This window comes from Triturus cristatus, chromosome 3_1, assembly GCF_964204655.1.
Source record: "Triturus cristatus chromosome 3_1, aTriCri1.1, whole genome shotgun sequence".
In the NCBI taxonomy this organism is placed as follows: domain Eukaryota; kingdom Metazoa; phylum Chordata; class Amphibia; order Caudata; family Salamandridae; genus Triturus; species Triturus cristatus.
Genome location: NC_140583.1, coordinates 334,337,462 through 334,353,086, shown reverse-complemented (window position 1 = coordinate 334,353,086; position 15,625 = coordinate 334,337,462). Strand labels below are relative to the sequence as shown.

The window sequence follows — 15,625 nt, the reverse complement described above, 5'->3', positions numbered from 1 at the left end:
CATACCACAGTGGAACCTATCGCACCTGCGCGAGCTACTCCTGCGAACAAGTGCTTAAACAATCAAGGCCTTGAGAAGATGATTGATGACCTCCAACATGATATATTGGCAGTCAAAGAACTGCTGCAAAACATTCTGTAGTTCTCCTTGAAGATGGAGAAACGTAGGGTTTCACCCCTCGCCCAGAGGTCTGATCGCTTCAATCCACAGAAGCTGTACTCTACCAAAAACATTACCTCATTCTGCTCCTATCTTATCTCCGGCTGGAGCTCGAGGCCTCTGCCTAACCACCTCTCTCGGCCCCACAGACCCCTACCTCAGTTATCTGATGAAGACGTTCTCGACCTACTTGGGCCCTCCACTGAATCAAAGATGGTCTCCCAACCCACCTTTACTCCATACATCCCCTCAATCATTGCTAACCCTGACAGGGAACCAAGCCTTAACCTCAGAAAATTGAACACAGAGAACCTACTTCGTATAAACACCTCGACTCAAGAAGTGATCACTTCCAACCGGCACATCAACGCAATGCTACTCAATTGTAGATCAGCTGTGAAACACTGAGCTGATAGTTCTGATCTCATCTTTGCGCATAATTTGGACCTTCTGATCATCACTGAAACCTTGCTCAGTAATACTTCCTCCCCAATTCTTGATATCTTAATCCCTCCTGACTACTGCATTCTCAGAAGTGATCGCCTGGATAAAACGGGCGGGGGCATTGCCTGCATTCATCGCTCCAACCTCACAATAAAACAATCCTCTTGTACTGTCTTATCCACGTGTGAACAGCTAGTCTCTGAAATCTGAAACAAAGGCAAGAAGATTTGTGTGCTGCACTCGATATATCACCCTCCTGGTGACAATCTAGTCTTCACTGAGTAAATCATGGAGGTCATAACATAACATGTGTATTTGTAAAGCGCACGTTCACCACTACGGGTATCTTGGTGCTGAATAACAGATGTTTGTTGTTACCCAACTCAATGGTACTCATTTTATCGACCTCAGATGGATGAAAGGCTGAGTGGATCCGCCGGGATTTGAACCTGTGACCATGAGGTCGAACACAGGCCCCTGTAGTAGACGCATTAGTCCACTGAGCCACCAGACCTGTCATCAGCTCGAGCTCGGACCAACTCTGCCACATATTCCTTGGAGACTTCAACCTTCATTGGAATGACACAAATTATCCAATTTTCCATTACTTTAAGACCTTCCTCTCTGACCTCAATTGCTCACATCTCTGTAAAGGCCCTATAAAGGCGCCACTCTAGACCTCATCATTGCCAAAGACAACTGCATACAAATAGGAGAAATCCTACCCTGTGACTGGTCTGATCACTTCCAAATTCCCTTCCTCATCTTAGACAAGGAACTGGATCGACGGGGGCAACCTCGTAGAGCGAAACAAAATGATCCGCAATATGAGGGACCTCGACATTAACTTGTTAACCTCAATCACCAAAAATAAACTACAGCCCTCCTCTAATTTGACTAACCTTGGTGATCTTTCTGAGCACTACTTTAACACTTTTTCTAACATTCTTGACTTGGTTGCTCCGAAACAGCTCAAAAGGATCCCAGTCAAACTCACTAAACCATGGTTTAATGGTGCCCTAAATGATTAACGGCTCAATCTAAGACTCGGAGACTCTGGAGAAACTCTCCTTCCACGACAGCACTCTTTCAATTGAGAAAGTTGAGAAGCTTTTACAACAAACACATACGCTTGGCAAAAATCGACCACTTCAGATCTCAACTGGATGAAGCTAAAAATAGACCAAAAAAACTCTTCGAACTCATTAAGAAACAATCTATCCAATCCTCTAACCAGAGCTCTGCTCCGCTATCCGTGCTCCCTAGTGGTGATGATTTTACAGCCCGCTTTGCAGAAAAAACTACGAAAATAGAGCTGGAGCTATTACCCACCGACCCAACTTTATTATCCAAAATACCATCCGCAGAATCAATTTACCACAGGCCTTTGGGCAGCTCTCTCAAAAACCATGCTGCTTGGAGCAGTTTTCTCCTACCAGACTACACTGAGATACTTTGCAACATGTCCTCCGTCAAACCCTTCAACCACTTTGGAGATCCACTACCCGCCAAGCTCTATAGATTTAATCTCAGCCGTTCTCCCTCTTTGGTCCAAGATCATTCATGAATCCCTCATACAGGGAAAGAACCCGGACTGCCTAAAAGTTGGGCAAGTTACTCCCGTTCCTAAGACGCCCAATGCGAACCTAACAGATCCTAACAACTTCCGACCTATCACCAGCAGCATGACTCTAGCGAAAGTGCTGGAAAAATGAGTTTATTCACAGCTCTGCAAACATATTGAGAAATATCATCTCCTGGATCCTCACCAGTCAGGATTCAGAGCAGGACACAGCACTGAAACGGCACTAACGCACATCGTTGATGACGCCGTGAGAGCCCTTGACCAAATGTCCCTTTTCTCCTGATCCTTCTAGACCTGTCCTCAGCCTTCGATACCATCAAACATGAAAACTTGATTGATCTCCTACAAAATAGGATTGGATTGTCGTGCCCGGTACTACATTTTTTTGCCTCCTTCCTTCACAACCGCATGCAGAGGATCAAAGTTAATCATGCCCTAGCTTCTAGTACCCCGGTCCTGATTGGAGTTCCCCAAGGCTCGCCCACTCTCGCCCACTCTCGCCCACTCTCGCCCACTCTCTTCAATCTATTTATGGAGCCTCTTGCAGTCATTCTGAACAGAGCCAACATTCAATACCACATGTATGCGGATGACACTCAATTGAACCTGAAGATCTCATCACAGGAGAACATAAAAACTTTAAATGCTGCACTTCACCAAACTCAACAATGGCTAGCCCAAAACCATCTCTTGCTAAATACTCTCAAAATGGAATTTCTTTTGATCACCCCACCTAATCACACAGCTCTTACCATTGACTGGATTAAACCACTAACTGCTCTGAACTGCACACCTCATGTTGTAGACTCTGCCAAATCTTTAGGTGTCACCTTGGATAAACATCTAAATATGCAAGCACATATCAGCGCTACTACTAGGGGAGCCAATTTCCAACTCAGCACACTGAAGAAAATCAAACTATTCCTTTCCCCTGAAGACCTCAGGCTGGCGGTACAATCCCTGATTATCCCTAGATTGGAATATGGATTGGTGACCCTCGCACGACTTCCCAAAGCCAGCTTAGCCCCACGCAGAGCTACCTTGAATGCTTCAGTCGGGCTTTTAACGGGATCTAGGCAGTTTGATCACATTTCACCCGACCTGTTGCAGCTAAACTGGTTATCTATTGAAGATAGAATCCGACTCAAGATTGCTTGTCTGACTGATAAAGCCATACACCACAATACACCATACTACCTAGCAAATAAACTTGAGCTATCGGGCTCTAGCAGGACCCTGAGAAGTACGTCCACCCTTCTCTTGAAACCGCCAAGATTCAAAAAAGAAAAGATCGTACAACCGTGCTTTCACCGGTCTTGCTCCTAGAATCTGGAACTCCTTACCATCCGAGATCAGATCAAATCCTTATACTACTTCCTTTAAAAAAAGTGGTCAAAAGACTACTAATGAACAAACTTTAATCGCACTGATCATGTTCGGGTGTTTTGTTAATAACCAAATTCTTGACGTATTCTCACTGATGTTCTATATGTTTTTACCTTCTTTTTGCATTCGTTTTGTACCAGTCCTCGATGGCTCCTTTAACTGCATAATTTGTTGATTTTTGCTTGATCCCCTTTTGTTAATATTCCTTGATACTCATCGCACATCTTGGTTCCTTCTATTGTACGATGTTTTACACTGAGCGCTATATGGCGCCTCGGTTATACCCTACTCGTTACTCTTGAATGTTTTCCCACAGCTTGTACTCTCACCTCCTTTGAGTTTTATATAATGGCTGGAGACTACTCTGTACAGAGCTCTGATACCCATTTGGGTCTTGTTTGCGCTCTATAAAACTTTTCAAATCAATGTAGAGGGCTCCTGCTATGGGTCTCAATTCTGGCATTCAGCTGTCGTTTCTCTGCCAGCACTGGCAACCACAAACAGCGCTGAAAATGTATCTCTATCCTGACCTGCAGCACGATCTTCTTTTCCAGTCTAGGTAATCCCAAAGCGCTCTCCCAATGCACCTCTGCTTATTTTCTGAAGGCTGTTTTTCCGACTCAGGATTTCAGCTATATCTGAAAGAAACAGTTATAGAGTCCTTACCTTAGAATTACCCTTAGGTGTCAGACTGGATCCAGAAAGTTTTTCGTCAGCAGTACTTCTGCGCGTTTCGAAAGTGTCATCGGTCGACTCTCCGCATTCGTCGTCAGCATCGTGGTAGCCGGGATGATGTTGTGGTAGCCGCATAAGACGCTGCCCTCGTGCGCTGACGTCCGTTCTTTTTTTTTTTTTTTCCCGGTCTTTTTTTCACGCCAGCAAGCGCAGACCTGGAGTGAGCGGTACCCCCAGTCAATATTTGGCTGAACTTTTTCTTGACTTTTGTCGACTTCATTGTGTTTGAGTCCATCGACTCCTGGTGCACGAGGGATGCATAGCTTTAAGGCTTATGGTTCCTATAACCGACTCATGTCGGTGACTAATCCGCACAGCGTGTACCTGTACTGCCTGGAGTGCGACCACGACTCCAGGTCGTGCTGCGACTGCCGGACCATGGCCTCGAAGTCTTTGCGGGAGCGGTCCCGAAAGCTACTCAAGGCCTGGCAGTTGGCTACGCGCCGCTCGAGGTCGCAGAGGATGTCAAGGGACCAGTTGTGGAGCCACCACCATTCTTTGTCGAAGTCTTCGCACTCTGGGGTCAGGTAAGTCGAAGCACAAAAAGAAGTCAAAGAAGCGCCATCGCTCTTCGATTTCTCCCCGTCCGTCGGCCGACGCGACGAGGGATGTGGTGGTGCCCCTCCTGCGGCTTTGTGTGTGCGAAATCTGCTGGGTGGACTTCGGGTTTCTCCCCCCCCGTTTCCGGTATGACCCCTGCCTAGCTTTTGGAGTTTCTACAAAGCGATGCATGCCATCTTTGGGTAGCCCGACTCCGCTGGCGCGCCTACGGGCCCAGCGGTCTCTGCTGGGGACCTTGGGCCTTCGGTGGCTTCGGCCACAGCTCTGCAGAGTCCCCTTGGATCCAGGCCTCGAACCGGATCGGCGCCTGTTGACCTAGTTACGCCTCCCTCGGCGCCGATTCCACCGGCACCATGTCTGCCACCGGCATCGGCTGAGTCCCAGCCAACGTCTATCCCGGCCTCCACCTTGAGGTAGACACAGTTGGACCGGTGCCGACGGATACTTTTGTGCCCTTGTTCTACCCTGACTCTTTGAGACCAGATTGGCAGCCAGAGGAGGGTTAGGAGGACTGGAAGGGGACTTGAGACCCTTTGGCAGACCAAATGGTGTATGACCAGGACTGGAGAGGGGAACTGGGGGATGCCAGTGGTTTGGATACCTCTCCAGACCTTGGCATGTTGTCTCCTCCTACCGTGGCTATGTAGAAGGAAGCGTCATACACAGTGGTGTTAGAAAGGGCGACCGAGGCTCTCCACCTCGAGCTACCTATGGTGTCAGTCAGGATTAACCGCATGACAGAGGTGCTTCAACTGGCGGCGAGCTCTTCGGAACCCCTGCTGTCGTTTAATGAAGCCCTGACAGACCTCCTTTTGGGCACCTGGTCCAGGCCCAACACAGGGGCTCCTGTGGACAGGATGATTGCCAGACGCCACCGCCTGGCCCGGGCAACCCCACTTTACTCTTCCAACACCCCACCCCTGAGTGCTTGGTAGTCCAAGCCTCTACGTCCAAGGGCGCATTCGCTATCACACCCCTGGACAGGGAATCCAAAAAGCTGGATCATCTTGGTAAGAAGGGGTTTTCTTCCTCCAGCTTGGGACTGCGGTCGGTAAACCCTGTGTGTCTATTGGCTTGTTACACCCACTCCGTGTGGGACACGGTTGCGCAAGTGCTGCCTCAGTGCCCGGAGGAGGCCCGGGCCGTGGTCTTTCGAGCAGTTGCTGAAGGGAGAGACACAGCAAAGTTTACCATCCGCTGTGGACTGGATACTGCCGACTCACTTGGCAGGACGATTGCCACGTCAGTAGCCCTTCAACGTTACGCCTGGTTGCGTGTGACTGGTTTTTCAGGGAATGTCCGATCCACCTTTATGGACATGCCCTTTGATGGCCGTCGCCTTTTCGGCGACAAGGCAGACCACGCACTACTGCACTTTTAGGACTCTTGGGCTATGGCCAGGTCATTGGGCCTCTACACCACCCGCCCTGCGCAGTCTGCCTTTCGTGGCTATGTAAGGGGTTACCCGCTACATCCTGCCCAGATCCACAGGCCCGCTCAAGCTGTTCAGCCTCTGCATGGCCTGGGAAGTGGGAACCACCGCCGTGGCTCTGGGGGCCAGTGAACAGGCCAGTCCACCACAGCTCCCTCTGCAGCAGCCTCCAAACCCTCCTAGTCGGACCTTTCAGGGCAACCAAACGCCAGTGGGCGGCAGGAACCACCATCACCTCCCCCACTAGCGCACCATCACGTCGGACAGGTGGGTTTTGCAAATAGTCCGAAGGGGCTACTCCCTCCCCTTCGAGACTACCCCTCCGTCCATGCACCTCAGTACCATCGCGCGTCGGAGGATTACCTGGTCCTTCTCCATCAGTAAGTTTCGGCACTCTTGGCCAAAGGTGCCATCGAAGCGCGTTCCTGCCCCGGAAGTAGGTCGTGGTTGTTATTCCCACTACTTTCTGGCCTGTGTCCTGTCTTGGATCTCAGGAACATCAACTGCTTCCTCTGGAAGGAGAAGGCCCAAGATGTTGACGCTCACTCATCCCTGTCCTGCCGGCATTACCTGCGGTTCATGGTAGGCCACAAGCACTTTCAGTTTACCGTGCTCCCCTTTTGGCCTTACCAGTGCCCCTTGGGTGTTCACGAAAGTGATGGCGTTGGTCGTAGCACATCTGCGCAGATCAGGGGTTCCAGTCTTCCCCTATCTCGATAACTGGCTGTTGAAAGCGGGCTAGCCCCAGGCTGTCGTCTCCCACCTCCAAACTATTGCCGACCTCCTGCATTCTCCTGGGTTCTCTATCAACGTGCCGAAGTCACACCTGACCCCCTCTCAGAAGCTCCTTTTCATCGGAGCGGTTCTGGACACGTAGCAGTTACGAGTTTATCCTCCCGACAGCGAGTCTGGGTATGATTCCGATCTTTCAGCCTCTATCCCGGGTTTCTGTCAGGATGACCCTCCGGCTGCTGGTTCTGATGGCCTCCTGCATCCTGCTTGTGGACTATGCCAGTTGGCATATAGGGGCTCTGCAGTGTGACCTGAAGTTCCAGTGGCCAACATCAGGGGAATCTGTCCGATTGCGTTCAGATGTCGGAGGACAATGCACACCCATTGCAGTGGTGGCTTACGAACCAGGATTGGATCGAAGGCAGATCCCTCTCCCATCCACACCCGGAGTTCACAGTGGTGACCGATGCATCACTTCTTGGATGGGGCAGCCACATGGAGGCAGAGATCCGCGGCGTCTGGTCTCCGGCGGAGTCTGGGCTCCACATCAACCTTCTGGAGCTTTGAGTGATTCGTCATGCACTCAAGGTATTCCTTCCCTCTGCCCAGGGAAGAGTAGTGCAGGTGTTAATGGACAACACCACCGCCATGTGGTACTGCAACAAACAAGGTGGGGTGGGGTTGTGGCCCCTATGTCAGGAGGCTCTCCGCCTCTGGACATAGCTGGAACATGGACGTGGTGGTGGTGGACGTGGTGGTGGTGGTGGACGTGGTGATGGTGGACGTGGTGATGGTGGACGTGGTGATGGTGGACGTGGTGATGGTGGACGTGGTGATGGTGGACGTGGTGATGGTGGACGTGGTGATGGTGGACGTGGTGGTGGTGGTGGTGGTGGTGGTGGTGGTGGAGGACGACGACGGTGGTGGTGGTGGTGGTGGAGGACGACGGTGGTGGTGGTGGTGGTGGTGGAGGACGACGGTGGTGGTGGTGGTGGTGGTGGAGGACGACGGTGGTGGTGGTGGTGGTGGTGGAGGACGACGGTGGTGGTGGTGGTGGTGGTGGTGGACGGTGGTGGTGGAGGACGACGGTGGTGGTGGTGGTGGTGGAGGACGACGGTGGTGGTGGTGGTGGTGGAGGACGACGGTGGTGGTGGTGGTGGAGGACGACGGTGGTGGAGGACGACGGTGGTGGTGGTGGTGGAGGTGGACGGTGGTGGTGGTGGAGGTGGAGGTGGACGACGACGACGGTGGTGGTGGTGGTGGAGGTGGTGGTGGAGGACGTGGTGGTGGTGGACGACTATTGCGTAGGAGGGTGCTGGCAGAATGCAGAAGGAGAGGAGGATCTCGAAGGGGGCACACGGGAGAGCAGAAAGAGGCCGAATATTAGAAACAAAAAACGGTGAGTAAGTAGAACACCAAACCGATTTAACGGGGTGGTCCCTTCTTATAGCGCATGTGAATGTTCCTTAGCACCCCATTTTTAGTAAACCGGGGTACCATGGGGAGATAAATTGATTAATCACGCATGATCGCGTGTGATTAATTGATTAATCACACATGATGATCGCATGCGGAAGCTGGTGTAACAACATTTAGTAATCTAAATGTCAACAAATTAGGTGCAAGGCTACATCTCACGGGAGGAGAGAGAAGACCACTGCTTTCACTTTTCAAGCACTCGTGCTTGTGGCGGCATCCACCTTGCGGGAGCGAGCAGCAAACAGCGCGCCGCTGCTCGCTCCCGCAAGGTGGATGCTGCCACAAGTGTGAGTGCTTGAAAAGTGAAGACCGATTGCTAAAGGTCATCTCCTAGAGAAACGCTTGGCGAGACCTAAAAATGACTTGACTGTGTTCAAGTAGAGCATTGTGATGCCTTCAAATTTTTCTACTGCTCTATTTTTTTATTTTATTTTTATTTTTTTACGTGGTGTTTATTCCCTTAATGTTGATCCAGGTGTTTAATTTTCATGGATGTTGAAATGTAAAACCTGTGCACAGATTTAGCACAAACTCTGGTTATGCAGGATCGGGACCAGCGATGGCGTGACCATAAAAAGTGCTTAAAACAGTATATATTTTCCTTAATTGGAATGAAAAGTTTTTTTCAATACATGTGAAGTGAAAGATCTGTGGAATACAAATACCTAGTGACTTGCGCCATGTGAAGTACTACTTTACTTTTCACACCCCCTGCTAAATACATACAGAAACTGTCAAAGTTTGGTCAAGATGGCTACCAGTTCTTTTAAGAAGTGAAGTTCTTAATTCAAAAATCCCAGTCTTCATTTCTTTTGGAGCATTTGAAGACAGTGTAATGTCACAATAAGGCTTGAAGCTGAGCCAATGAAACCGGATCTAGCTAGATATGCGTCTCTCCATTTAGCAATAATAACAAATGTGATGTTACACTTGCCATTGATGTATGTATTTAATGGCTATTTGTTCTGCCTGCCTGCTTGCCTGCCTATCTAGCTCTTTGAAGCTCTCTGCTTTGTTGTTGCTTTCCAAGTCACTTTCTGTCATTACCTCTTTATCTCTATTTGTTTCTCTCACATTCGCGCCCCTCTTCAAATTATCCACCCACTATTTTCTACGTGCACCTTTCTTTTCTCATATTTCCTTTATTCACGATTTCCGTCTGCTCCTTCACTTCCCTCTTTTACTTATTTAATCCCTGTGACTTTTCCATTTCCCCTCCCTCTCTTCTGTTCCTTTCTTTACCCTGCCTCTTCCTCCATAACCTTCTCGCGGCATAACAACCATCTACCATGAGCCCCTAGCCTACTTGTGGTGTCAGTTACTGTCAGAACAGTGGCTGGTGCTAGGGATAAGGCGAGTGGTAACAGCCACTAACCAGTCTGCTTCATGTACCTGAGCAGGAGAGGCGCCTTGTAACAAGCCGGCTTTTGTTCCTTCTCCATTTACCCACATGTTCTACTTGATGACTATTTCCGTAATAAATGATGTTTTTCTTAAATATGTTCTTATGCTGTATTTCTGACCATCTGTAGTAAATGTGCAGTTATCGGGTGCTATGAATCCTTAGCAATAAAGGCTTCGTCAAGGAAATTAGTTGACCCCCAAGATAAACTTTACTTCTATTTTTTTTGTTTTTACTTTTAGTCTTTGTTCATTTAACTGTCTTTGCTCCTTGCTCATTTTCAGGTAGAACGTGTTTTTAAGATGTTTGTGTGACCTGTGTTGTGTTAGAGCATTTTCATTCAGGATGTTTTTAGATTCCCGTCTGCTCGACTGCTGTGTTGTGGGCTAAAACTCTGAGAATGGTTCCCCTCTGGTGGCAGTTTTCAGCTATCTCTTGTTTAACAAGGAGACAACTAATTGTCAAATGATTTTCAATTTCTTGTTGCCATTCTCCTTTTGTTTTTCTTAACACGTTGCACCTTTTGTTGTTTCAGCTGTACTATCAAGTGTTAAATTTTGGGATGATTGTCTCTTCGGCTTTAATGATCTGGAAAGGGTTAATGGTAATTACAGGAAGTGAAAGCCCCATCGTAGTGGTTCTCAGGTAAACGTTTGTTATTGTTTCCTTACTTTTAATCCATAAATGTATTCCACTGTAACTTTTGCTCTAACATGGAGCGGCCAGTACCACCACCAGCAGCATAGACAAACACGCAGGATTTTGTGACTGAGACAGAGACCTCAATCAATTCTTGGAAATCATTTTTTTTCTCTTGTATCATTACACACACATCAACTTTTACTGTGGATGGTTGTTAAAATATCTTTCGCAACAGTAGGCGTTATGATTGCATGTCATTGTTACGAAGAAGACATTGTAGTGCCTTTAAAATACATTTTGATCATAGTTCTATTCCCTCTGCATGAGTTTTCAGTACTACTTTCGAAATTCTATTTTATACTTTGTTTGTTCAAATGTTGCTGCTCCGCCTTGAATGAAAAAAGAATTTGTACGGCGTGGTGATGTGATCTGAATATTCTCAAGGCACTTTTAAATTAGAATAACCATGATTCAAAACTGGTACATTTTAGGGGTTTTTCCCCATTGCTTTGTGGGTTGTGTATTCCGTAGTATTAGTCCCTGTAAGCACCATATTACTAATTGACCACTCAAATTAATGTGCATTAGCAAAACGTCTCAAAATGCATTTGCCTATATCTTTTTTTATTTTAGTCTGGCACATAAACTAACATTTTGTTGAATCTCCTGGACATATTGTATTCTTTGAAAACAATTTAAAAACTCAGTCCTCATCCACTATTAAATGGCAAATAATTGTATGATGATGTGTACTATTAGGACCTGAAGACTAGTATTAAAGTCTTCTTTGGATCATAACAAAGAGGCGCCCAAGGCTAAGCTCATGAGGCGTTAATTAGGGTTGTCCAGGGAAAGTACACAAGGCAACAAAAACAAGACAGTCTTTACTTAAAGATGGCCCTCTTCCTGCAGTTTGATACTTGGTAACCCTTTCACTCAAAGGCAACAAGACAGATTGTTTGGTTGCAAAAGTAGTGCCATTCCTACTGCCTGGTTTAACAGCCATTTCTAGATTGCCATACACCCAAAATAGGAGAGGGAAAGGTACAACTAGTGCACTGAGATGTCTTCCCTAAACAAAGTACCATACAAAAAAATCTGGTGGACCATTGCCGAAACGACTATTTTATGGTATTGTTGTGGAAAACTTCACACGGGGAAGGAAAATCCGTATTTTCTTTTTTTTAATTTAAACACTCGCCTGCTTTTGGGACATTCTCCATCATTGAGTCGCACACTAGTGGTCTATCGCCACTGAGCATAAAAACAGTGAAATGTGCCAGTTTGACTACTAGTGATTGATTAACTCTCACTTTCCTCCCATCACTTTTTTTCTCAATTTATTGTGGGAGACCTGGTGGCCAGTGCACCAAAATGTTTTATCTCCACTCCCTGCTGGGAGCCCATGGTAATGGAAGTGAAAGAAAATATGTATAATCACTGCATGTGATTGACATCAAAAGATCAGAATATTTGACCTCCCAAAAGTTGCAGGCAATTGATTAAACTTGTCTCTTGTCTCCAGTTTTAAAACAGCAGCTTGATTTTGTCCTTCGTGTTCTTAAAATCTGAACAGAAGAGGGTTTGGCAGATTATTGACGAGTAGCTAAAGTTGATTTATTACTGGCTCCTTCAGGATTTTGGCTGTCATGGGAAAGTTGTAAAGGCGTCTAGATGTTAGACAGGTGATCCACATCCATGGAATCATGGATGGGGATTGCGGAAACCCAGTTGCAAAATCCCATAGCATATGGAGGTGTTTATGAGAGTATGTAGAGGTTAGCCAACCGGAGGATGAATGCCTGGTTCTTTAAAATCTGAGGGTGGACAAACATTGCAGCATATAGCGATTTTGAGACTGCACAGAAGATCATGACTACGGACGAATGGCTAGTGTTTTAAAAACTGGGAGTCTGCAAACATCTAGTGGATATGCTCGCATTGAATAACTTGAAGAAATGTGTAACTTTTGATCGAAATGGCTTTGTGGGAGGAAGAGCTAACTGTTATGAATGAGTGGACAATTAACAGAGACTTTGATAAATGTATAGTAACTGTCGTGAGAAAAAAAGAGTGGTTAAATGGTGACTAAGTCCTAGTGGGGGAACGCTTCACAATTTAAGAGCCTCTTCACTATAGAAATACTGTTACATTCTGAACAGTTATTTCTTTGGGTGTCAAGCTTTTTAGTGTGTGTTTGGTAGATTGTCTTCTGGAGGACAGTAGATTCTACTTCATTTGGCATGGAATTGGTCAGTTTTTGTGGGTGGGGGTTGGGGCGTGTGTTTGTGAGTTTACTAGGTCGATGGAACTGTTACACCGCTTTTATGAGCTGTTGTTATAAGTTAGAGTTCAAGAAGTATTAACGTTATAGATCTACATTTTTCTGCAGTGTAATCTGTTTTGTGGTTATTTGACAGAGCAAAATGCAATAGAAGTAGATGACACCACAATGTGCATGTGCTTCGCAGCCTAGCCTCTCTGAAGAACTGCCTTAGCCCTTCTCATTATCTCCACTGACATTTTCTTAAAACAACCATTTAACCTCTTTTCCTTTGAAATATCCCTATAAATGACTAAATGCTTCAAGTAATTGTTTTTCCTAACATTTATCTTCCCCCATCAAATCAAATGTGATTACTTTAAAGGGCAGGTACCATATCCCTGCATTTTCAGTAGGGTGATCTACACTTAACCATTCCTCTTATCTGAAATTTTAAAGGTTAAGCTGTTCTGCATTAAACAGTCAAATCGCAAATCAGATTTCAGTTGTGTGTACGTATTTGATGCTCCTGTGGGGTCTTTTGTCAACATGCAGTTTGGCAGCCTGGCTATTAAACAGGTCTTTTAAGACAACGCTGGCTCCCTCTATCAGATAACACTTTTTTTACTGAATTTGTAAGTAACTTCAAGGTTTTTTCCTCTGCTGCTTAATTGTATACATTTGCCCTTTATAGGTCTCGCATGGCGTAAGACTGCGCAGACATGCGCAGTCTCGCTGGCGAGATTTAATGATTTGAGGAGATTTCTCTAGTGGGCTTTAAGCCCCACCCCTCTTTTCCATTGGCTGGCGTCACCGTTTATGCTAAACAGTGGCCAGCCATTGGAACAGAGCAGTGAAAAAAACTTTTCTCTTTTAGAGCCTTCCCAGTTGGACTGGCTCGGTTCCTTTACGTTTGTGGTAAAAGCTATTCTTGTCTTTATGGGACCATGTGTTTCTAACATATGGCCCCATAAAGACAAGAAAGCTTTCGTAACAGGCTCATGACGCTTGTCATTTTGCAAACATCAAGTAGGTTGACCTTTGATGCTCAATTTCAACTACATAGACTTTGGATATTATGATCTTAGGAACTGGCTTCCTTTTTGCTTAGAGTGTGTGCTTTGTTTTTTGTGCGTTTTGTTACATGTCATTGTCTTTTCACCCATCTTATTTCACGCCAGAGCACGTTATAACGTTAATATAGCGAAATAGGAAGTTTACTATATCACTTTTTTACAGGTCACTGAATGCTCACGATGGATTGAATCATCTGGCAACGCAAATATGCTTTTTATCTCACCTGTTGTGTTTTCTTACAGGTATATTGACTACACTTACCTATTAAGGCATTATATATCCTCAGGAAGTTATTTCTTCTTGTTACACACCTTTTTTTTAGTTTTCAATTATTTTATCACGTTATCACACGACACAGTGAGTATAGGAAGGGATCCTTAAGGCCCTGAAGAAGAAGCCTGGGGAGCTTCGAAACATGTCGGCAAACATAGGAGGCACAGCTCATTGAGGCATATACACCTCCTCCCCCCACCTTTTACTAACACCAGCTCAACGGTATATTAAAATATTTTTATGACCAACGAGCCAGGTATTTTTTATCTCACTTTTCCATTCACCCCAGACCCTTCCTCTCACACCCCTACAGAACACATAGTTGTCTCATAACAACAGTGCTCCCACGCAAACGTAGGTCGTAGCACGCCCCGTCCCGTAGAGGGGCGGGAAAACCCCTATGATGAAGCATGACACCAAGGGCCCTTTTGGTGTGTGAGGGGTATTTTAACAACTAGTGTGTACTCTCCACCACTGTGGGGAGATATACGCTATTTAGCTTACTCTTGGTATTTTTTTTTTAACTTGAGGAGATCCTTTGATTAGGAGTGTGGCATCATTTTACAAATCCCATGAAATTTTGCAGACATTTTACATATTCTTTCTTCTATGGTTATTGCAAGTTTTGTGTGGATCCTTAATGGAGCAACGCTTATGGAGGTGGGGCAAAAATATTTTTATTTGGTAATACGTTTGAGGCTGTTTCAAGAATCGTGCCAAGAATTTCAGGTTTTGTGCAGATCTATCAAAGTGGGTTGACCAAAGTTAGAGAGGTTAAAAATCATTGATTTGCTAAAAATGTTGGTGCAAATATCTGTATCTGCACGACGTTTGGCCTTTTCTTAGCATGTTTAGCTTGCTCTTGTCTTGATATTTCTAATTTCATGCAGAAAGTGTTAATTTGCTTATTTATGCTTAACTTTGCAAATCATACTTCACACACCTCGCATAGCTCAAACCATAATTTTCACAGCAAAGGCAATGCGTATGACCTCAAAATAGATAAGAGACCTTTCCACTCGAAACTGCAGCACTTGCACAAAGAGATCATACTGTATGATTTTGTCATTCCGAAATTTAATGGTAATGTAATACGTAAGGCCACTATTAAGATTGTTTGTCGTTTATGAAGCCATTTGTTACATCAAGGGTGCGATTACAAGCATTGCATTTTGAGTGAGCTATGTCAAGAAAAACAGGATTACGAAGGTGGGGAGAGCTTTATTATTATTATTTTTTTTTTGCAGTTTTATATAGCGCGAACTTGATCCAAATCCAATCCGAGCGCTTTACATAGCACCAGTTACGTTGCATGAGGACACATTCTTTTAGCTTTAGTTCAGATAAGTCTTTTTCCAGAAACCCTTAGCCCAGTTCACATGTATAAAATGTTACAACATGTGACCTTTTGACACCAAAGTTTTCAAGTTCAGATGAGGTTATTCAAGATATGGG

The 15,625-nt window shown here is 45.8% G+C and overlaps 1 protein-coding gene across 1 annotated transcript in view; it reads left to right on the top strand.

The window, feature by feature from the left end:
- SEC11A (SEC11 homolog A, signal peptidase complex subunit) overlaps nucleotides 1-15,625 on the top strand; it is a 436,958-nt gene that overhangs the window by 315,604 nt on the left and 105,729 nt on the right. The window contains exon 4 of the mRNA XM_085644052.1: nucleotides 10,451-10,560. Coding sequence (XP_085500178.1) covers nucleotides 10,451-10,560 — 110 coding nt within the window. The remainder of the gene's footprint in view (nucleotides 1-10,450; nucleotides 10,561-15,625) is intronic.